Genomic DNA, 23,393 nt, shown 5'->3' on the forward strand with positions numbered 1-23,393 from the left:
AAGATGGGCTCAATAAAAGACAGAAATGGTATGGACCTAACAGAAGCAGGAGATATTAAGAAGAGGTGGCAGGAATACACAGAAGAACTGTACAAAAAAGATCTTCATGACCCAGATGATCACGATTGTGTGATCACTCACCTAGAGCCAGACATCCTGGAATGTGAAGTCAATTGGGCCTTAGAAAGCATCACTAAGAACAAAGCTAGTGAAGGTGATGGAATTCAGTGGAGCTATTTCAAATCCTGAAAGATGATGCTGTGAAAGTGCTGCACTCAATATGCCAGCAAATTTGGAAAACTCAGCAGTGGCCACAGGACTGGAAAAGGTCAGTTTTCATTCCAATCCCAAAGAAAGGCAATGCCAAAGAATGCTCCAACTATCGCACAATTGCACTCATCTCACATGCTAGTAAAGTAATACTCAAAATTCTCCAAGCCAGGCTTCAGCAATATGTGAACCGTGAACTTCCTGATGTTCAAGCTGGTTTTAGAAAAGGCAGAGGAACCAGAGATCAAATTGCCAACATCCGCTGGATCATGGGAAAAGCAAGAGAGTTCCAGAAAAACATCTATTTCTGCTTTATTGACTATGCCAAAGCCTTTCACTGTGTGGATCACAATAAACTGTGGAAAATTCTGAAAGAGATGGGAATACCAGACCACCTGACCTGCCTCTTGAGAAACCTATACGCAGGACAGGAAGCAACAGTTAGAACTGGACATGGAACAACAGACAGGTTCCAAACAGGAAAAGGAGTACGTCAAGGCTGTATATTGTCACCCTGCTTATTTAACTTATATGCAGAGTACATCATGAGAAATGCTGGGCTGGATAAAGGACAAGCTGGAATCAAGATTGCCAGGAAAAATATCAATAACCTCAGATATGCAGATGACACCACCCTTATGGCAGAAAGTGAAGAAGAACTAAGAAGCCTCTTGATGAAAGTGAAAGAGGAGAGTGAAAAAGTTGGCTTACAGCTCAACATTCAGAAAACTAAGATCATGGCATCTGGTCCCATCAATTCATGGGAAATAGATGGGGAAACAGTGGCTGACTTTATTTTTCTGGGCTCCAAAATCACTGCAGATGGTGATTGCAGCCATGAATTAAAAGACGCTTGCTCCTTAGAAGGAAAGTCATGACCAACCTACACAACGTATTAAAAAGCAGAGACATCACTTTGCCAACAAAGGTCCATCTAGTCAAGGCTATGGTTTTTCCAGTAGTCATGTATGGATGTGAGAGTTAGATTACAAAGAAAGCTGAGTGCCGAAGAATTGATGCTTTTGAACTGTGGTGTTGCAGAAGACTCTTGAGAGTCCCTTGGATTGCAAGGAGATCCAACCAGTCCATCCTAAAGGAGATCAGTCCTGGGTGTTCATTGGAGGGACTGATGTTGAAGCTGAAACTCCAATACTTTGGCCTATGCGAAGAACTGACTCATTTGAAAAAACCCTGATGCTGGGAAAGATTGAGGACAGGAGGAGAAGAGACGACAGAGGATGAGATGGTTGAATGGCATCACCGACACAATGGACGTGAGTTGGAGTGGACTCCAGGAGTTGGTGATGGACAGGGAGGCCCGCCGTGCTGCAGTTCATGAGGTCGCAAAGAGTCATACACAAGTCAGAGACTGAACTGAACTGAATGATATGCAGATTGAAAATGAAGAAGTATAACTACTTGCAGACAACATAATTATCTATGAAAAAAGCCCTAAGGAATCTGCCAAAAAAGTGGAGGAAAAGCTACTACAGTGAATAAGTTTGTTAACCAAGGTCAATATACAAAAATTGATAAAATTCCCCTATGCTACATGCATGCTTAGTTGTATCCAACTCTTTGTGACCCAGTGGACTCCAGCTTGGCAGGCTCCTCTGTCCATGGGATTCTCCAGGGAAGAATAGTGGAATGGGTTGCCAGTTCCTCTTCCAGTGGATCCCTACCCAGGGATTGAACCCGCCATCTCCTGTGTCTCCTGTATTGGCAAGAGGATTCTTTACCACTGAGCCACCTGAGAAGCTATCTCTCTATGCTAGCAGTGAGCAATTGGAAATTAAGATTATAATTTATTTATGTATTCAAATCCCTGGTGGCTCAGATGGTAAAGCATGTGCCTACAATGCGGGAGACCTGGGTTCGATCTCTGGGTCAGGAAGATCCCCTGGAGAAGGAAATGGCAACCCACTCCAGTATTCTTGCCTGGAAAATCCCATGGACTGAGGATCCTGATAGGCTACAATCCATGGGGTCGCAAAGAGTCAGACACAACTGAGAGATTTCACTCACTCACTCATAATCACATATAATTACAAGATCCAACCAGTCCATTCTAAAGGAGATCAGTCCTGGGTGTTCATTGGAAGGACTGATGCTAAAGCTGAAACTCCAATACTTTGGCCACCTCATGTGAAGAGTTGACTCATTGGAAAAGACACTGATGCTGGGAGCGATTGGAGGCAGGAGGAGAAGGGGACAACAGAGGATGAGATGGCTGGATGGCATCACCAACTCGATTGACATGAGTTTGAGTAAATTCTGGGAGTTGGTGATGGACAGGGAGGTCTGGTGTGCTGTGATTCGGACATGACTGAGCAACTGAACTGAATTGAACTGAATTGTAATTAAGATTGTAAAATATTTACAGCAACATCAAAACCATGAACTAGTTGGTTAAATTTACAAAATCTATGCAAAATCTGTGCACTATAAAAACATTAAGAAGAGGAATACAAATCAGAAGACTCAACATTATTAAGAAGTCATATTGATCAACAGATTCAAAAAAATCTCAACCAAAACGCCAATGGTAACTTTTTACAGAAATTACACTATTTCAATAATTTACATGGAATTGTAAAGGACTTACAGTAGCCAACATTAATTTGAAGAACTGAAACCCACTGTAGACAGATCTACAATAATCAAGACAATGGATAAAGAAAATGTATGTGTGTGTATATATATATGTATGTATATGCAGTTCCGTGCTTAGTCACTCAGTCATGTCTGACTCTTTGCAACCCCATGAACTGTAGCCCATCAGGCTCCTCTGTCCATGGGATTCTCCGGCCAAGAATCCTGGAGTGGGTTGTCATGCCGTCCTCCAGGGGATCTTCCCAACCCAGGGATTGAACCCGGGTCTCCCGCATTTCAGGCAGATTCTTTACAATATGAGCCACCAAGAAATATATATGTATATATACATATATGCACATACATATATAGCCAATAGAGTATCATTCAGCCATTAAAAAGAAGGAAATGCCACCATTTGCACCAACATGGATGGACCTTAGGGACATTATGCTAAGTAAAATAAGTTGTACAGAGAAAGAAATACTTACTGTGGAATATTTTTAAAAATGAACGTGATAACAGAGAACAGATTGTTGGTTTCCAGAGGCAGGGGGTTAGTGTTTGGGGGTGGAGTTGAGGGGGGTGAGACTGGTATATGGGTGAAAATGGAGAGGATCATCAAAAGTTACAAACTTCCAGTAAGATAAATAAGTCCTAGAGATGTAATATATAGCATGGTGATTATACAGGTGCTTTGCTTTATTGCACTTTTCAGATACAGTATTTGGGCATTTTGTTTTCACTAATTGAAGATTTCTGGCAGTCCTGAATCAAGCAAGCCTGAGTCAATTGGTGCCACTTTCCCAACATTGCTCACTTCATGTCTCTGTGTCACATTTTAGTAACTTTCCCAAATATTTAAAACTTTTTCTTTCTATTTCTCATAGTAATCTGTGACCAGTGAACTTTGATGATACTATTACAAAAAGATTATGACTCCTTGAAGACTCAGATGATGGGTAGCATTTTTGAGCAGTGAGATATTTTTAAACTGATATATCCATTGGTTTTTTTTAGATGTCATGCTATTACACAATAAATTACAGTATAGTGTAAACATAACTTTTATGTGCACTGGAAAACCAAAAAAATTGTGACTCATGTTACTGCATTACTTTCTTTATTGTGATGGTTTGGAACTGAACCCATAGTACCTCTGAGGTATGCCTGGAGTTAACAATCCAACGTTGTATATTCGAAGGTTGCTAAAAGAGTAGATCTTAAATGTTCTCATTGAAGAAAAAAATGTTTAACTCTGTGAAGTAATGGGTGTGAACTTCTGGTAATCATTTCTCAATAAATACATAGATCAAATCATTATGCTATACATTTGAAACTATTTAATGTTATGTGTCAATTCTATCTCAGTTTTCAAAAGACAGTTTTAAAAGACTGCAAGAACTGTGATAGTTGACCTTGAACTTCAAGTGGTCTACTCGACCATGGAACATGTCCAGGGAAACCACAAACCACTTTTAACACATTCGATCAGTCACAGCACCTTCTCCATACACTTCATAAATTTTTTTACTTTTCTTGAAATAATACACACAATATGCCAAAATGTTGCTTTTATTTTTCCATCTTCAATATTAAAATGGTTATACAAAAATTCACCAATTTCTGATAAGTTTTTCTAAATGTACACTGAGATGACAGCTGTCACAATGCAATGTAACAAAATTGTTTCAAATGAAGTTAAAGACTATTAAGGACTACTACAACCATCTTTTAGATAAAAAACAAATGAACACTTTGGTCAACCCAATAGAAAACACTTTGGCTGGTCTGTGTCCCTTGGAGCCTTGAAATGTTTGTCTAATTGCTGAATTTTAAAGACCTAGCCCATGTTTTGTAAAATACATAAGTCCATTACTGATGGGTACTAGCTAGTTGATGGAGAAGGCAATGGCACTCCACTCCAGTACTCTTGCCTGGAAAAATCCCATGGACGGAGGAGCCTGGTAGGCTGCAGTCCATGGGGTTGCTGAGGGTCGGACACGACTGAGCGACTTCACTTTCACTTTTCACTTTCATGCACTGGAGAAGGAAATGGCAACCCACTCCAGTGTTCTTGCCTGGAGAATCCCAGGGATGGCGGAGCCTGGTGGGCTGCCGTCTCTGGGGTCGCACAGAGTCGGACAAGAGTGAAGCGACTTAGCAGCAGTAGCAGTAGCTAGTTGAAGATCTGCGGTGATCCCATGGTGATCAGTATCTTCCAAACTGACAAATCTATTTTTGGTTTCCAGCTTTATTCCATTGGTTCTAAAATAGCATATGAGTTATATTTCAAGTAAGTTGAATGATACTAATTAAGGTGGAATTAATCAAAACCAGAATGTTAGATTTTAAAAGTACTGTGAAAAGTCTGTGCTGAACATAATACCTGCAATTTTCTTTCCAGAAAGAGGTTTTTCATGATCTTGGCAGGGGAATTCTGGACAGTGCTTGGCAAGGCTATAATACTACTCTCTTGGCCTATGGGCAGACTGGCTCTGGAAAAAGCTATTCCATGATTGGGTTTGGTGCAAACAAGGGTATCATTCCAAATGTGTGCGAAGAGCTATTTCAAGCAATTGAGAATCGGGACAAAAATCAAGAATACCAGGTATGTATTATTGTAGAATCCCTTCTTTAAGGAAAAAAAATTTTTTTTCATTTTGGAAATTCTTTGCCCCCAGTGGAAGTTATCAGTGTATCTATTTAGGATAATGTTAATTTTCCATACCAAAATCCTTATATCATTACAAAATCAAATAAAATGTTGAATTTTTCTGGTTCTATGGAGGCAAACTCAGGAAAATATTTTTTAAAGGCATTTTGAGTGTCATAGAAGCAGACATCTTAAATGATGACAATAACAAGAGACCGCTGTGGAGTCTTATAAGACAAAACCCTAGCCAGCTCAAGTTTCTGGTTCCCTTTGCTCCCCTCTTCTATCAAGGTGTGTTCTCCTCTTAATTTATTCTTATTTCTAAATTAAGAATATTATCTTGCTTCTTAATTGTCCTAACATAGCTTCTTACTTTCCCTAGAAGGTGAAATACCCCACACAGAAAACTCTAGTACACTGATGAAAGAAACTGATGAAAATGCAAATAAATGGATATGCAGCCCATGTTCATGAGTTGGAAGAATTAATACATTTAAATGCCCATACCACTCAAATTTATCTACTGATTCAATACAATCCCTATCAAAAGTCTAGTGACAAATTTCACAGAAGTAGAATAATTCTAAAATTTGTATAGAACTGCAAAAGATCACCAATAGTCAAAACAATCTTGAGAAAGAAGAACAAAGCTGAAAGCATCACACTCCCTTGTTTCAAACTGTACTACAAAACTATAGTGATCAAAAAAATATGATACTACACTGCTATATTTAAAATGGATAACCAAGAAGGACCTACTGTATAGCACATGGAACTCTGCTCGATGTTATGTGGCATCCTGGACGGGAGGGGAGTTTGGGGAGAATGGATACATGTATATGTACAACCGAGTCCCTCGCTGTTCACCTGAAATTATCACCACATTATTAATCAGCTATACCCCAGTACCAAATAAAAAATTTTTTAAAAAGTGAAAAATAATTACAATATTCTTCAATGTCAATTACTCACCTTTTCAAAAAGTGTTTTTTATGAAGTTTGCTCTGATTTTATCTTTTTCTTTCAATGGTAGGCTTTTAAATACTTTCTCTGGAATTATATTTTCAAATATCTAGGAATTCATTAAATTTTTAAATTAAAGAAAGTATGATACTGGTACAAAAATAGACACAGAGATCAACAGAACAAAACTGAGAGCCCAGAAATCAACTCATACATACATGGATGATTAATTATGAAAAAGGCGTGAAGAACATGCAGTGAGAAAGGAGAGTCTGTTCAATAAACAGTGTTGGGAAAATTGGCTAGTCGCATGCAAAAGAATGAAACTAGACCACTGTCTTATATCATAGGGTTTTCCTGGTGGCTCAGATGGTAAAGAGTTTGCCTGTAATGCAGGAGACCCAGGTTCAGTTCCTGGGTCAGGAAGATCCCCTGGAGAAGGAAATGACAACTCACTCCAGTATTCCTGCCTGGAAAATTCCATGGACAGAGGAGCCTGGCAGGCTATAGTCCATGGGGTTGCAAAGAGTTGGACATGACCGAGTGACTAACACTTTGCTTCATCTTATACCATACACAAAATTAACTTAATATGTATTAAATACTTGAATGTAAGACTTGAAACCATTCAATTGCTAGAAGAAAGCATAAGCAGTAACCACATTGAATTCTTAGCAGTGTTTTTGTGGCTCTGACTCAAAAGTAAGGGAAAGAGAAGCAAAAATAAACAAATGGGATCAATAAAATGAAAAACCTTTTGCACAAAGAAGGAAACCATCATTAAAATGAAAAGGCAGCCTATTGAATGGGAGAAGATATTTGCAAATCATATATCTGATAAGAGGTCAATTTTCAAAATATATAAATAACATATACAACGCAACAGCAAAAAAACAAACAACGCAATTTATAAATGGGCAGAGGACCTGAATAAGCACTTATCCAAAGAAGATATACAGATGACCAATAGGGACATGAAAAGATGTTCAACATCACTAATTATTAGGGAAATGAAACTCAAAACCACAATGAGATATTGTTACCAAAAGTGGGCTAACTGCTCGCTGCTCAAAAGCCAGTATAGATGACTGCACAATTTTTTTTTTTTTTTTTTTTTTTTTTTTTTTTTTTTGTCTTTTGTCTTCATGAAGTGACGTGAAATGAAAGTCGCTCAGTCATGTCTGACTCTTTGCGACCCCATGGACTATACAGTCCATGGAATTCTCCAGGCCATAATACTGCAGTGGGTAGCCTTTCCCTTCTCCAGGGGATCTTCCCAGGGATGGAACCCAGGTTTCCCGCATTGCAGGCAGATTCTTTACCAGCTGAGCCACAAAGGAAGCCCAAGAATACTAGAGTGGGTAGCCTATCCCTTCTCCAGTGGATCTTCCAGACCCAGGAATCAAACCAGGGTCTCGCATTGCAGGCGATTCTTTACCAACTGAGCTATGAGGGAAGCCCGTTTATCTTCATACTACTTTGTTTAATTGGTTGATCCACAGCCTTTATTATATATTTACCTTTACTAGTGGGATTTTTCTTTTCCTAAAGATTCTTACTGTAGCCTTTTCTTTTTCCACTTAGAGAGACCTATTAACATTGCTTTTAGGGTTGACTTAGTATTGGTAAATTCTTAGTTTTTGCTTGTCTGGGAAGCTCTGGAAATGGAGGGGCTAGGGTCAGAGCCAGGTGTGAGCTGAGGCTTCTCCTCTGCTCAGTGGCTGTCACTGCCCAGTAGGGGGCGGCGTTGAGTCCCCAGTTGCCAGAGCCGAAGCCTAGAGGGTTGGGTCCCAGATGGCTCCTGCGTTCTAAGTGTGCGTTCTTCCCCCTCCCAGCACCAGCAACCTTACCCGCAGGGGGCAGCAGTGCTGAGACAAGATGGGGTGGAGTGGTTGCTCGGCTCTGGCTGGGGGCGGGGCTCGCCAGGGCAGTTGCAGGAAACTGACCAGAGTCCCATGCAGTTTTAATCCGTCTTCTGTGCCTTGTTTCTGGAGTGAGCAAGTGTGGGGACGTTCTTAGGAGTGGAGTCTAGGTTGCTTACAGCCCTCTGTCAGTCCCACTGGTTTCCGGCCCCGCTAGGGGGACTCATCCTCCTGGTGACAGATCCCGGGCTGGGTTGCCCGTTGTGTTTTCACACCTCTCACTCCCTTCAAGCCTGCAATATCTCTCCTCTTCTGTGTCCCTCCCAGGGGAGCAGACCCCAAACGGATTCCTTCTCTTCCTTTCCTACCTAATTCTGTGTGGATCTCTTCTACCACCTTGGTTGTGTAAGAGTCTTTCAGCCAGTTTCTAAATTTTGGTGAGAATTGCTCCATGTGTAGATGTGTTACTGATGTGTGAGTGGAAGGAAGTAAGCTTCATGTCCTCCTATTCTCCCATTTTGACCTTCCCTCCCATTTGTTCATTTTAAAACTGTGATGCTCTCTGAAGCTAGCTGGAAGTTCTTGGGAGGTGGGGTTTGACTGGCAAGACTCACCGAAGGGTGACTAACAGGCAAGCCAGCTTTTCCCAAGGAGGGTATAGTGGCGGCAAAATGTCAGTATCTCAGAGCCTTTTCTCTAGACCAGAGTCACTGAGTTTCCTCCCATCTTCTGTTTAGGAGGTAGGAGATTGGCTAACGTTGCTCCAAAGGCATGGTAGGGGTAAAGACCAATCTTTTTCTCTGCATGTGTTCAGATTGGAGAGTGAACAATAAAGAAAAAGCCTTTTTTTCTGGTCACAATCGAGACCAAAATACACACACACTTTGGTACCTGTTTTTAGTTTATGTTAAGAACTTCCTCCATGTCATTAAAATTATTTCAGAATCTCATATTGCATGTGAAATTGAGTGTCGCTATTGTAATATTTAGGTTTTTCCTTTGTTGTACATTTATGTTGTTTCCATAGTCCCTTTTTTTTTTTTTGTCCCAAAGGTGAATGTTTCAAGAGAATCTTAATTTACTTTATGCTCTTTCCTATACAGGTTACATTCAGCATGCTGGAAATTTACAACGAACAGGTAATAGCGATTATATTTTCTGACAGACAATTCTGAGTGATTCTCTGCAGCTTAAAAAATGGCAGGGGCTCTCCCTCATCCATCCTGCAGATAAGTCAACACCCGTTAGCCTGGTATCGGCTATCCAGCCCTAACCTACCTCACTTTAGCTGGGTTCCACTTCGTCTTATGGCCTTCTACCTCCACACACTCCTTGCATCAGCCACATAGAACCTTCCTGTCTTTCCCAATATGTCCTCTCCTACATCTGTCCTTCCTCTGCCTGGAACACCCTTCTTGTTTCTCTGGTCTTAGAGAAACCACTGAACTGCAAGTCCAGTTCAAATGTCAGCTTATCTATACATCCTAAAGCAGTTGGCTTCAGTACAGGGGTTGGCAAACTTTATCTTCAAAGTACAGACAGAAAGTACTTTAGACTTTGAGGGCCTTAAAGTCTCTATCACAACTACTGTACTGTGCCCTCAGAGAGCAAAAACGGCCACAGCTGAAGTGTAAGTGAAGTGTAAGTGAGCTGTGTACCAATACAACTTGGTTTATAGACACTGAGGCTTGAATTTCACATAATTTTCATGTGTCACAAAATATTTTTCTCTTGATTTTTTCCAGCCATTTAGCAAATCTGATCATAGTTGGAATATGGTTTCAGACCCCTGCTCTCTCAGTTACTAGCTTTGTGACTTTGGACAATTTATCTCAGAGCTCAGATTGCTTATTTATAAAGCAGAGAATTTAAAATAAGACACAACGAGGGACTTCCCTGGTGATCTAGTGGCTAAGACTCCACACTGGCAATGCAGGAGGCCAGGGTTTGATCCCTGGTCAGGGAACTAGAGCCCACATGCCGCAACTAAAAATCCTGCATGCTGTAATGAAGGTCAAAGATCCCCCAGCTGCAACCAAGACCCAGCACAGCCAAATAAATAGATATTTTTAAAAATAACTACAGTAAACTAGACTACACATTGAGATGTAGTGTTAAGCAAATACTAGGTATTCAGAAAGTCCTTTTTCATTCTACCCTTTCCCTTTGCCCTTATACTATAAAATTTTATTTCCATATTTATATTTCTAGAAGAAAGGATTACACCTTTCTATTTGCAATACTTAGTATAATATTTGGTTTAAAATGGATGCCCCAAGGTTTGCTGAATGGATAAATTCACAAAGGTATCTATAATTGTAAGTTTCTTAAGGGCAGTTTCATATCCTAAGATTTCTTATATAACTCCAAGCACTATCCAAAGTCTTGCGCTTAATCATTGCTAAATAAACATTGATGGAATAAATCCATCCATGTTTTTCTCTTTATATTAAGGAGAGAAAATACCCATTTTGTTTCTCATATGCTTCCACGAGACATTTATTATTGTTGAAAGTTGATGGCAAATTCAAATGGGTTGTTATGCTAAGGTCACTGATTAAGTTTTTATTTCTTTCAAAGTGATGGGCCTGGAAGACAGTATGACTCCTTTATTTCATACCAAATAGGCAGCTTCACTTTGTCACCAAGTTCAGACGGAAGGAGCAGGGAAATGGCATCACGTTGTGGGCCCTCTACTGATACCTATTAATGAAGATAATCTCTCTGGTTTTGTTTTCTCATCTCTAAAATAAGGACATGGACATGCTTATAACCTCTTCGTGTCTCACCAGCTAGGGGTCTGGTATTTTTCCAGTAGTACTTCAATAGTCAAAGTGAAGTTTATTAGAAACTTTTAATGTTTCAGACATCACACTAGACTTTGAGGATGAATAAAACCTAAGATGTGATTTCTGCCATGCAGAAGCTTGGTGGGAGATTTTACATCCTCTCCAGACAGTAATAAAATATATCATGTATGGTGCATGAATGCTAAAAAGGCATAGAAGAGAGAGCAACTAACATACCTGCGATTGTTGGTGTTGTTTGTAAACAGAGGAGTTAGACTGGATCTTGAAAGATGCTATGAGTTTGGTGAGCCAGGAGGAGGGTTGCTGATTAGTACCAGCAAGTCCAGGGACACGTGAAAGCACATGGCGTTTAAGGGAACAGTGAGGGCGCCAGGTAACCAGAGTGAGAAGCATGCAGGGAGGTGAGAATGGGGAAGCATCAGGACCGGGAGCTGAACATCAGTTGCCAGAAGGCAAAGGCCCTTTGGTAGGCAATGGAGCATCAGCGAAAGATTCTAAACAAGGAAATAAGAAAATCAGCCTTGGGTTTAGAAGATTTCTCTAGCAGCAGAGTGAAGTTGTATTTGGAGTGCCAGATAGAGGCAGAGCTAGGAGAGTCCCGTAGGGGCTGAAGTGAGTGAGGAAGGTCTCATCATTGACTCAATCTCCAGGTACTACCTGGAGAGTCCAGTGCCAGGAACTGCCCTCATCTCTGGGCCCTCACACTTCCATTCTATCTGGTTAAACCTACTTAGCTTTTTTTTCTAATGAGCCCTATTCAGACGTATCTTTAGCCTTAGATGCCACTTCTTAACAATTTACATCGCTCAGTGGAAGTTATAGGAAAGGCTTTCTAGCTAAGGCAGAAGTTGTCACCATTTCAATGTCTTCCTATCTCTGGCTATTCTATCCACTGTCCTAATTTTTCTTGCCTGAATTCAATCTGTGTGTGATCTTGCCTCTATTGCAGGAAAGTGAAAGAAAGTGAAAGTGAAGTCGCTCAGTCATGTCTGACTCTTTGCGACCCCATGGACTGTAGCCTATCAGGCTCCTCTGTCCATGGGATTTTCCAGGCAAGAGTGCTGGAGTGGATTGCTTTTTGGATTCCCATTTCCTTCTCCAGGGAATCTTCCCGACCCAGGAATCGAACCCGGGTCTCCCGCATTGCAGGCAGACGCTTTACCGTCTGAGCAACCAGGCAGGAAGGGGAACTCTTTTCTGGGCCAAGAGCGGGTTCTCATCTAGCCCTCAGAAAAGAATTATCCATAGGACAAAGCTAAAGCCCTTATTGGGAAGGGGGCCCCGAGGAGGAGAGCAGCAGGGTAAGGGGATCCAGGAGAACTGCTCGGCCACGTGGCTGGCAGTCTTGGGTGTTGTGGTCATGGGGTTAGTTTCCAGGTTGTCTCTGGCCAATCATCTTGCTTGGCCCATATTTGGCCTAACTCAGGGTCCTTCCTTGTGGCGTGAGCATCTCTCAGCTAAGATGGACTCCAGCATGAAGAATTCTGGGAGGTTAGTAAGACATATTATGGGGTGGTGTCTGTTCTCTCCTTTTGGCCCCTCCTGAATTCTCCCAGTTAGTTTTATGTGCCAGCACCAAGTTCCTTATCAGGAGGGACCTCCTGGTGTGAGACAGCTCATGCAAGTAGTTATCATTGTGCCTGGCCGAGGCCGGTGGTTTCTGTCAGTGGTTCCCTAGCAACTTGACTCTAGGACCTAAAGCTACAGATATTTGAGCTGGGGGTGATCTTAGAAACCATTTAGTCCATTCCCCTCCTCTTATGAAGAAAAAACTGGCAGTGTAGGAGACTCTCCAAAGCTCTCACAGTTTGGAGGCAGGACCAGAAGAACCCAGGTCAGATTCCCAGCCCAGACCTCACTGCATCATGTAACACCCACTCCCCTCTGCAGGGGCTCAGGCTCTAGCAGGCTCCCATAGCTTGACCTGCTGTGGCCGGGCAGAAGTGGCTTTCTGGGGGGAAATGCAACATGGGCTTTCACCTGAGGCCACTAAGTGTGACATCACACAAATCTCCAATAATAATAATAATAATGAGATCCAAAGAATTACCTATATTCCTGTGTTAGGTTAGCCTATGGCAAATCCTGTTTGGGTTAGATAAATTTCTTGGAAGTAGAGATTCAGAGTGGTGGCAGTTGTGGCAGCATGATTTAACCAACCAGTCCATTCTGAAGGAGATCAGCCCTGGGATTTCTTTGGAGGGAATGATGCTGAAGCTGAAACTCCAGTACTTTGGCCACCTCATGCAAGAGCTGACTCATTGGAAAAGACTCTGATGCTGGGGGGGATTGGGGGCAGGAGGAGAAGGGGATGACAGAGGATGAGATGGCTGGATGGCATCACTGACTCGATGGACGTGCGTCTGAGTGAACTCCGGGAGTTGGTGATGGACAGGGAGGTCTGGCGTGCTGCAATTCATGGGGTCACAAAGAGTCGGACATGACTGAGCGACTGAACTGAACTGAACTGAACTGATTTAACCTAGGCAGAACATTAGGTACTTTGAATGTTATGAACTTTTAATTAAGTTTCATTTATCACTGTTCTTAGAAAAGTAAGACTTCATTATTTTGTGATATAAAATTTGTGACAATTCAGAAAGAGATCATTTATTTTTATGTTTTCCACAAAGGAGTTGCTAATCAATTGCAAGAGTTAACAAGATTACTAGGAGCATATTTAGGTTAATAAGAGAACAATATTTTCAACCACAAATGCTTTAAAATCACCACTGGGGCTTCCTCAGTGGCTCAGATGGTAAAGAATCTGCCTGTAACACAGGAGACAAGATTCAATCCCTGGGTCAGAAAGATTCCCTGGACAAGGGGATGGCTACCCACTCCAGTATTCTTGCCTGGAGAATTCCATGGGCAGAGGAATCTGGCAGGCTCCATGTGGTCACAAAGAGTCAGACATGACTGAGCAACTAACAGTTTCACTTTCATTTAAAGTCAGACAACTGTAGATACCAACTAAAATTTTTTTCAAGCTACAGAAGCAGTTCCCCCAATATCCTACATGCAATGTATTAAACATTTCTTGTTGACTTAGCTCCAGTTACACTGTTCTCTCCAGAAGCATTTCACTGGGTGCCTACTATGTGTCAGGAGCTATGTTAGGATTTACTAGTCAACTCCCACCCTCAGGGATTTTGCAGTCTGGTTGAATTGCTCTTGTTTTTGTTGTTTAGCTGCTCAGTCATGTCCAATTCTGTGTGACCCCATGGACTGTAGCCCACCAGGCTCCTCTGTCCATGGGTTTCTGCAGGCAAGAGTACTGGAGTGGGTTGCCATTTCCAGGGGATCTTCCACACCCAGGAACTGAACCTATGTCTCCTGCATTGGCAGCATTAATTCTTTACCATCTGAGTCACCAGGGAAGCTCTGAAGTGCTCTAGGTACTTGAAAATAATAAAACTGAATTCCTTAAAAAAAAAAAAAGCTTCTGATTTCACTAACTACAACAGGTTTCTCTATTTTCTTACTTGTCATTTCTTTGTTTCTTACTTATCTAAGTTATGAGGCTGTCTGGTACCTACAGAACTTTAACATTTATTTATTCATCCACTATATATTTACTGAGCATGTAATATATTCTACGAGGAGCTATAGCAGTGAAGTAAACAAAACTCCGTGCCTTCCTGAAGTTTGCATTACTTGTTTTACCACAGGTAAGAGATTTGCTATCCAGGATCAAGAAACCCGGAGGGCTAAAAGTAAGGGAGGACCAACAGCTGGGCTTTTATGTGGATGGTCTGCAGTCAGTGCCTTGTGAGAACTATGCCCAGATTGAAAGACTAATGGAACAGGGAGCAAAAATAAGGACCACAGCTTCGACCAACATGAATGCCAGCAGCAGCCGGTCTCACATGGTCATCACCATTCAGTTCAAGCAGGTAAGATTCAATTGGATGCCAATGTCCCCACCTCCCACCAAGGTCGTCAGGGGATGTGTTCCCAGTAGCATTATGGGCTGGTGAGTATTATGGAGTTTTTTAGATTTGATCTATGGATTAAGATAGCTATTTCCAAACATAGACTATAGGGTCAGAAGCAGGAGAAAGTAAGACACTTGTCTTTTCCTGCCTCCCTCTCCCCACACCCATGCCCCACTCTGGCCTAAGTGATCCCATTACCAATAGAGGGTCGCTAGTAAGGTCCCAGAAATGCCCGTAGGGCTAAAGGCTGTTTTCCCTCAAGTAAATTATATACTTTGAGAAACAGGTTTTGACCCCCAATTTGATGAAATTTTGGAAATAGGAGAATGAGTCTGTGGTTTGTCATGGGGAATTCCTATTAACAGTCCTTCTGTGCATCACCAATATAATGATGGTCAGCTTTCAGATCCATGAGGCTAGAGGACAACCAGATACTGAAGTGTCTTTCTGAAATTTGTAAGTCCAAGATAAAGCCTTTGAAACCACATCATCCATGTAATGCTCCACTAGCTAGAATCTTTGATAAGCTAAAGCACACTTTTCTCCTCCATTCTCCTTGGTTGGGAATGATGTAGGGAATGATAGCTACAATTATGGACAATTTGATTCAGAAATGGTTATCATAAAGCCTGGGTAAGCATGAGAGTTAGCTACAATATTACCACCTCCTTCTCCTAAGCCACAGCACTAGTAATAGATGAAATAGTAATAAATGAAGATTGTCCTGTTCTAGCCAGGATTGGTAGAAGAACACTAGACCATGTATGACTCCATTTACCAGCTCTGAAATTGTGGTAAATAACTTACCTTTCCTGAGTCACAGCTTCTTGTTCTGTAAAATGAAACAAATAGTTATCCTCATAGGAATGTTGGGAAGTTTAGATATTACATTTTAAAATTTTTGTTTATTTTATTTTTGGCTGGGCTGGATCTCCGTTGCTATGCAGGCTTTTCTCTGGTTGCAGTGAGCAGGGTCTGCTCTCTAGCTATAGTGCACAGGCTTCTCACTGAGATGGCTTCTCTTGCTGTGGACCATGGGCTCTAGAGAACAGGCTCTATAGTTGAGGCACATGGGCTTACTTGCCCCCTGACATGTGGGATCTTCCCACACCAGGGTTTAAACCCATGTCTCCTGCATTGGCAGGTAGACTCTTTACCACTGAGCCACCAGGGAAGCCCAAGATACTACATTTTAAAGAACTCTGTAAACTTCCCTGGTGACTCAGACGGTAAAGAATCCACCTACCATGCAGGAGATCTGGGTTCTATCCCTGAGTCAGGAAGATCCCCTGGAAAAGGGAATGGCTACCCAACTCCAGTATTCTTGCCTGAAGAATCCCATGGGACAGAGGAGCCTGGCAGATTACAGTTCATAGAGTTGCAAAAAGTTGGACACAACTGAGCAACTAAGCACACAAGTAAACTTTTAATTATTATTCACTTGATTTTACAATGTAGGTAAGATGTTACATTGATAGACTTTATATGAATGTGACATTCACTCTATATGAATGTAACATTCACTCTATATTCATAGACTTTGTATGTACTATATTTACAATGAATATAAAGTGTTGCATTCATAGACTTTATATATGGTTTTCTGTGCTATTTTTTAATTTGGTATTTTAGAGGTAGGAGACAAAATTGACTGGATATAAACGAGCATACTCTGTTTATTGATGTCAGTAGCAATATTAGCACCTAACAGTGTATGCCAGGCATGATTAGAACCATTACATCTATTATACTTTCTCCTCATAACATCCCAATAATATGCTATCATCCTGATTTTACAACTGAGAAAAGTTAAATCATAGCTCAGAAAAGTTAAATCATTGGCTCACTGTTACATGACAGCAAGAGAACCTGTAGCGTTCTTTCTGCTACATGACTACACCATCCTGAAGAGTTACTTATTTTGCAGATTTCACATTATCTTTAAAATATTTATTGAGTGGGAAGTGGTTAGGACTCTGCACTTCCACTGAAGGCGGCACATGTTCAATCCCTGTCAGAGAACTAAGATCCCATATGCCACCTGACATGGCCAGAAAAAAAACACTTAATGATTACAGAAATATTAGGACAATAGTTATGACCAACCTAGATAGCATATTGAAAAGCAGAGACATTACTTTACCAACAAAAGTCCGTCTAGTCAAGGTTATGGTTTTTCCAGTGGTCATGTATGGATGTGAGAGTTGGACTGTGAGGAAAGCTGAATACCGAAGAATTGATGCTTTTGAACTGTGGTGTTGGAGAAGACTCTTGAGAGTCCCTTGGATTGCAAGGAGATCCAATCAGTCCATTCTGAAGGAGATTAGCCCTGGGATTTCTTTGGAAGGAATGATGCTGAAGCTGAAACTCCAGTACTTTGGCCACCTCATGCGAAGAATTGACTCATTGGAAAAGACTCTGATGCTGGGAGGGATTGGGGGCAGGAGGAGAAGGGGACGACACAGAATGAGATGGCTGGATGGCATCATCGACTCGATGGATGTGAGTCTGAGTGAACTCCGGGAGTTGGTGATGGACAGGGAGGCCTGGTATGCTGCAATTCATGGGATCACAAAGAGTCGGACACGACTGAGCGACTGAACTGAACTGAACTGAATACATAACTGGAAATAACGTTACAGAAGGGAAGGGGCAACTGAGATGTTTGGACCTAAGAATGTTATTGTAAAATGTCATCATAAAGAGGATGGCATTTTAACTTGCAAATTTTATTATATCTTTTTTGAGTGTGAAATACAATTAGAAAAATATTTCAGAATGTAAATGTGAAATAGATTGACTTCTCATGTAACCTGCTACCCCTCTAATAGCATTACTTGTGGTGCTTTCCTGCAGGTTTTCCCAGACAGAGGCCTCACCAAACAGTCCAGTATTAACTTGGTAGATTTAGCTGGAAGTGAAAGGCAGAAATCTTCAGGATCAGAAGGAGACAGACTGCGGGAAGGATCACGCGTTAACCTAAGTTTAACCAATTTAGGAAATGTCATCAGGTAAATAATCAGTGGACAGGTATTTATTCGTGCCATAAACATGACCTCAAATATAAAAATTTAGATTAATCATAACCCTTGGTTCATGACCAACTCGCATCATTGGTTTATTCCTGGTCCTCTCCTAGATTTTATTTTAAACTAATTAATTGCTTTTAGATGAAATAACAAACACTAATAAAGCTACCACCAAATCCAAAAAACAGTTGGAGGTGATCACCATCTTGCTCCCCTTGGAGGTGACCTTCATCTTGAATTTTATGTTTTATGTATGTCCCTCCCGCCCCACATTCTTTCTCCCCTTCCTTGCTTCCCTCTTTCTTTCTTTTCTTATTTTATCACACGTGAATATTATATTCAGTAGCACTGATTTTTGAATTTTATAAAAGGGTAAAATATATTATTTTCTGGATCTTGCATTTTTAAAGTTATTTAGATATAAATTACGTTATAGTAAAGTGCACAGATCTTGGAGAAGGAAATGGCAACCCACTCCAGTGTTCTTGCCTGGAGAATCCCAGGGACGGGGGAGCCTGCTGGGCTGCTGTCTATGGGGTCACACAGAGTCGGACATGACTGAAGCGACATAGCAGCAGCAGCAGCAGCACAGATCTTAAATGTTCAGCTCAATGGATTTTCATATATGTATATATCTATGTAATTAATGACTAGACTGAGATATAGTACATTTCTAAAACCCAGAAAACCCCCTCATGCCTTCTCCTTGGCTTTTAATCCCAACAAAAGAAATTAACCTGTTATCAAAGATTTATTTTTGCCTAGCTGTATTGATTTTCATATAAATGCAATCACTTATATCAGATCATTGTCTTTTTTTTAAATTTTATTTTATTTTTAAACTTTACAATATTGTATTAGTTTTGCCAAATATCGAAATGAATCCACCACAGGTATACCCGAGTTCCCCATCCTAAACCCTCCTCCCTCCTCCCTCCCAGATCATTGTCTTTTATATCTGGCTTCATTCACTAAGGATTGTTTCTATGGGACTTATCCATGATGTTTTGCTTAGCAATTATTAGTTCTTTTTCATGTTATGTATTATTTCTTTGTAGGAATATACCATTATTTATCCTTTCTTCTATTTGATGGGCATTTAGTTTGTTTCCAGGTTTTAACTATTATGAATAAAGTTGTTACAAACATTCTTGCACATATAATTTGGGGAAAATAATTACTCATTTCTCTTAAGTATATACCCAGGAGTATAGTTTGTTTTTAGATTCAACATTACTAACAATATCCATCTATCTTATGTGTGGCTCTAGTTAATTTATTTCTGTTCTTTTACTAAACATTGTGTCTATGAGATTCATCCATATTGTTACAGTAGCAGTTGTTACAGCATCCATGTTATTACTTATTTTTCATTCTTATGTAGTCATCCATTGTGGGAATATGCCACAATTTATTCCTTCATTCTCATGTTAATTGTTAATTTGGTTGTTTCTAGGGTTTTTTTTTTGCTTTTACAAATAGTGCTACTATGAACATTCTCATAAAGTCACTGAGTATCAATATATTAAAGGATTTTTTGATATCGGCAACTGAAATTATTGTGCTTTATATATAATGTGTGTGAATACCTAATTTTTCAAGATGGTGAGAAATTGTTCCCCAAAGTTGTTGGTCCAGTTAACACTCCCAGTGGCAATGTATAACATATCCCATTAATCCACATCTTTTCTAAGGCTTGATGTTGTCAGATTTCTTGACATTTACCAATTTACTTTGGGCTTCCGGGATAGCTCAGTTGGTGAAAAATCCACCTGCAATGCAGGAGACCCTGATTCGTTTCCTGGGTTGGGAAAATCCCCTGGAGAAGAGATAGGCTACCCACTCCAGTATTCTTGTGCTTCCCTGGTAGCTCAGCTGGTAAAGAATCTGCTTGCAATGCGGGAGACCTGGGTTCTATCCCTGGGTTGGAAAGATCCCCTGGAGAAGGGAAAGGCCTGGAGAATTCCATGGACTGTACAGTCCATGGGGCCACAAAAAGTCGGAGATGACTGAGCGACTTTCACTTTCAAACATACTTTACTGTGGTCTTGAGAGTCCTGATTACTAGCAAGCTTGAGCAACATTTTATTTCTTTTTTAGCAATATATTTTCTCTCAAAAATACCTGTTCTTATATTTTCTCTTTTATTCTATTTATTTATTGTCTTTTTCATTGATCTGTAGATGTTTTAAACATATTTTTATTACTCTTCTCTCAGGTATATATATCATAAGTATCTTTTCCCAGTTAGTAGATTGTGTTTTCACTTGTTAAAAGATGTCTATTGATGAGCAGAAGTTATGGTGTACGTTTTGCATTTTTTCATTTTCTGTGTCTTGTTTAAGAAAATTTGTACTTAAACCCTATCTATCTGGAGTTGATTTCTTTATATAGTATAAAGTAGGCATCCTTTTCATTACTTTTTCCTTACAGATTACCAATTTTTTTTGAGTCTCATTTGTTGAATAGTCTGTCCTCTCCCTGTGATCTTCTATGCTGCCTCTGTCATATGTCAAAATTCAACATTTTTTTTTTTTAACTATTTCCTGGCTTTTTCATCTGTTCAGTGGTCAAAGTCTGAAAATAATAAATGCTTCAACCTATTCATGGATAATGGGCTTCTCAGGTGGTATAGTGGTAAAGAATCCACCTGACAATGCAATAGATGCCAGAGACACAGGTTCCATCCCTGGTCAGGAAGATCCCCTGGAGAAGGAAATGGCAATCCACTCCTGTACTCTTGCCTGGAGAATCCCATGGACAGTGAAGCCTGGTGGGCTACAGTCCATGGGGTTGCAAAGAGTTAGACATAACTGAGCAACTGAGCACACACATCCTTGGATAATATGAAGATCTTCATCTTCCATATGTCATTGTTGACGTGTATTCTAATTCTATTCTTTCAGTTCAGTTCAGTCGCTCAGTTGTGTCTGACTCTTTGCGACCCCATGAATCGCAGCACGCCAGGCCTCCCTGTCCATCACCAACTCCTGGAGTTCACTGAGACTCACGTCCATCGAGTCAGTGATGCCATCCAGCCGTCTCATCCTCTGTCGTCCCCTTCTCCTCCTGTCCCCAATCCCGGCCAGCATCAGAGTCTTTTCCAATGAGTCAACTCTTCGCATGAGGTGGCCAAAGTACTGGAACTTCAGCTTTAGCATCATTCCTTCCAAGGAACACCCAGGGCTGATCTCCTTTAGAATGGACTGGTTGCCCAAATATTACCATTACTGTTTCATACAGTTAGTGTTCATTCACATTTATCTATTTTTTAAAAATTATTTTTATTCATTCCTTCTTAAACTTCAGAGCTGCTATATAAAATCAGTTTCTTTCTGATTGAAATACTCTCTAGATTTTCCCTTAATGACCATTTGCTGACAGCAAATTTAGTTTTTGTTTGGTTTGAAATTTCTTATTTCAATTCATTTTTGAAAGATAATTTTGCTGGGTATATAATTCTAGATAAGTAGTTTTTTCTTTCAGCTTATTAATGATACCATTCTACTGTTTTCTGTTGTTGACCTAATTACTGTTCCACTGAAGACAATCTTTTTTTCCTAGCTGCTTTTAAGCTCTTCTTATTTGGTGTTCTCCAATTTAATTCTGTTGCATTTTATTTATCCTGCTTGGAATTTTTTAGTCTCCATAGCTCTATGATAGTGATTTTCATCAACACTAAAAAATTCTCAGTCATTATTTTCCACATATTGATTCTGCACATTTTTTTTTCTCCTTTCTCTCCTGGAACTTCAATTACCCTATTTGAATCTTCTTTTCCTGTCCTCCATGTCTCCTAACCTATCTTTCTGATTTTTCATCTCTATGTCTCCAGGCTGCAATCTAGATTTCTTCTGAAATCTAGTGAATCTCTAGTTCACTAATTAAATTATCACAGTGTCTACTGGTGAACTTAGTTTCATTGAGTTAGACAAGGCTGTGGTCCATGTGATCAGATTGGCTAGTGTGGGGCCATGACGTGTGGGGCCACCCAAGATGGACAGGTCATGGTGGAGAGGTCTGACAGAATGTGGTCCACTGGAGAAGGGAATGGCAAACCACTTCAGTATTCTTGCCTTGAGAACCCCATGAACAGTAAGAAAAGGCAAAATGGTAGGATACTGAAAGAGGAACTCCCCAGGTCGGTAGGTGCCCAATATGCTACAGGAGGTCAGTGGAGAAATAACTCCAGAAAGAATGAAAGGATGGTGATAGAAGCAAGGTCGAATGCTGTAAAGAGCAATATTGCATAGGAACCTGGAATGTTAGGTCCATGAATCAAGGCAAATGGGAAGTGGTCAAACAGGAGATGGCAAGAGTGAACATTGACATTCTAGGAATCAGCGAATGAAAATGGACTGGAATGGGTGAATTTAACTCAGATGACCATTATATCTACTACTGTGGGCAGGAATCCCTCAGAAGAAATGGAGTAGCCATCATGGTCAACAAAAGAGTCCAAAATGCAGTACTTGTATGCAATCTCAAAAACGACAGAATGATCTCTGTTCATTTCCAAGGCAAACCATTCAATATCACAGTGATCCAAGCCTATGCCCCAACCAGTAATGCTGAAGAAGCTGAAGTTGAACAGTTCTATGAAGATCTACAAGACCTTTTAGAGCTAATACCCAAAAAAGATGTCCTTTTCATTATAGGGGACTGGAATGCAAAAGTAGGAAGTCAAGAAACCCCTGGAGTAACAGGCAAATTTGGCCTTGGAGTACAGAATGAAGTAGGGCAAAGGCTAATAAAGTCTTGCCAAGAGAATGCACTGGTCGTAGTAAATACCCTCTTCCAACAACACAAGAGAAGACTCTACACATGGACATCCCCAGATGGTCAACACCGAAATCAGATTGATTATATTCTGTGCTGCCAAAGATGGAGAAGCTCTATACAGTCAGCAAAAACAAGACTGGGAGCTGACTGTGGCTCAGATCATGAACTCCTTATTGCCAGATTCAGACTTAAATTGAAGAAAGTGGGGAAAACCACTAGACCATTCAGGTATGACCTAAATCAAATCCCTTATGATTATACAGTGGAAGTGACAAATAGATTTAAGGGAATAGATCTGATAGACAGAGAACCCAATGAACTATGGACGGAGGTCCATGACATTGTATAGGAGACAGGGATCAAGACCATCCCCAAGAAAAAGAAATTCAAAAAAGCAAAATGGCTGTCTGGGGAGGCCTTACAAATAGCTGTGAAAAGAAGAGAAGCGAAAAGCAAAGGAGAAAAGGAAAGATAAAAGCATCTGAATGCAG

General features: G+C 40.5%; 1 protein-coding gene across 1 annotated transcript in view; it reads left to right on the forward strand.

Moving 5' to 3' along the window:
- The window catches only part of KIF28P, an 81,121-nt gene that overhangs the window by 12,641 nt on the left and 45,087 nt on the right, over positions 1-23,393 (forward strand). The window contains exons 3-6 of the mRNA XM_010852890.1: positions 5,270-5,473; positions 9,447-9,482; positions 14,825-15,049; positions 17,948-18,102. Coding sequence (XP_010851192.1) covers positions 5,270-5,473; positions 9,447-9,482; positions 14,825-15,049; positions 17,948-18,102 — 620 coding nt within the window. The remainder of the gene's footprint in view (positions 1-5,269; positions 5,474-9,446; positions 9,483-14,824; positions 15,050-17,947; positions 18,103-23,393) is intronic.

This window comes from Bison bison, unplaced genomic scaffold (assembly GCF_000754665.1).
Source record: "Bison bison bison isolate TAMUID 2011002044 unplaced genomic scaffold, Bison_UMD1.0 scf7180017864317, whole genome shotgun sequence".
Classification (NCBI taxonomy): domain Eukaryota; kingdom Metazoa; phylum Chordata; class Mammalia; order Artiodactyla; family Bovidae; genus Bison; species Bison bison.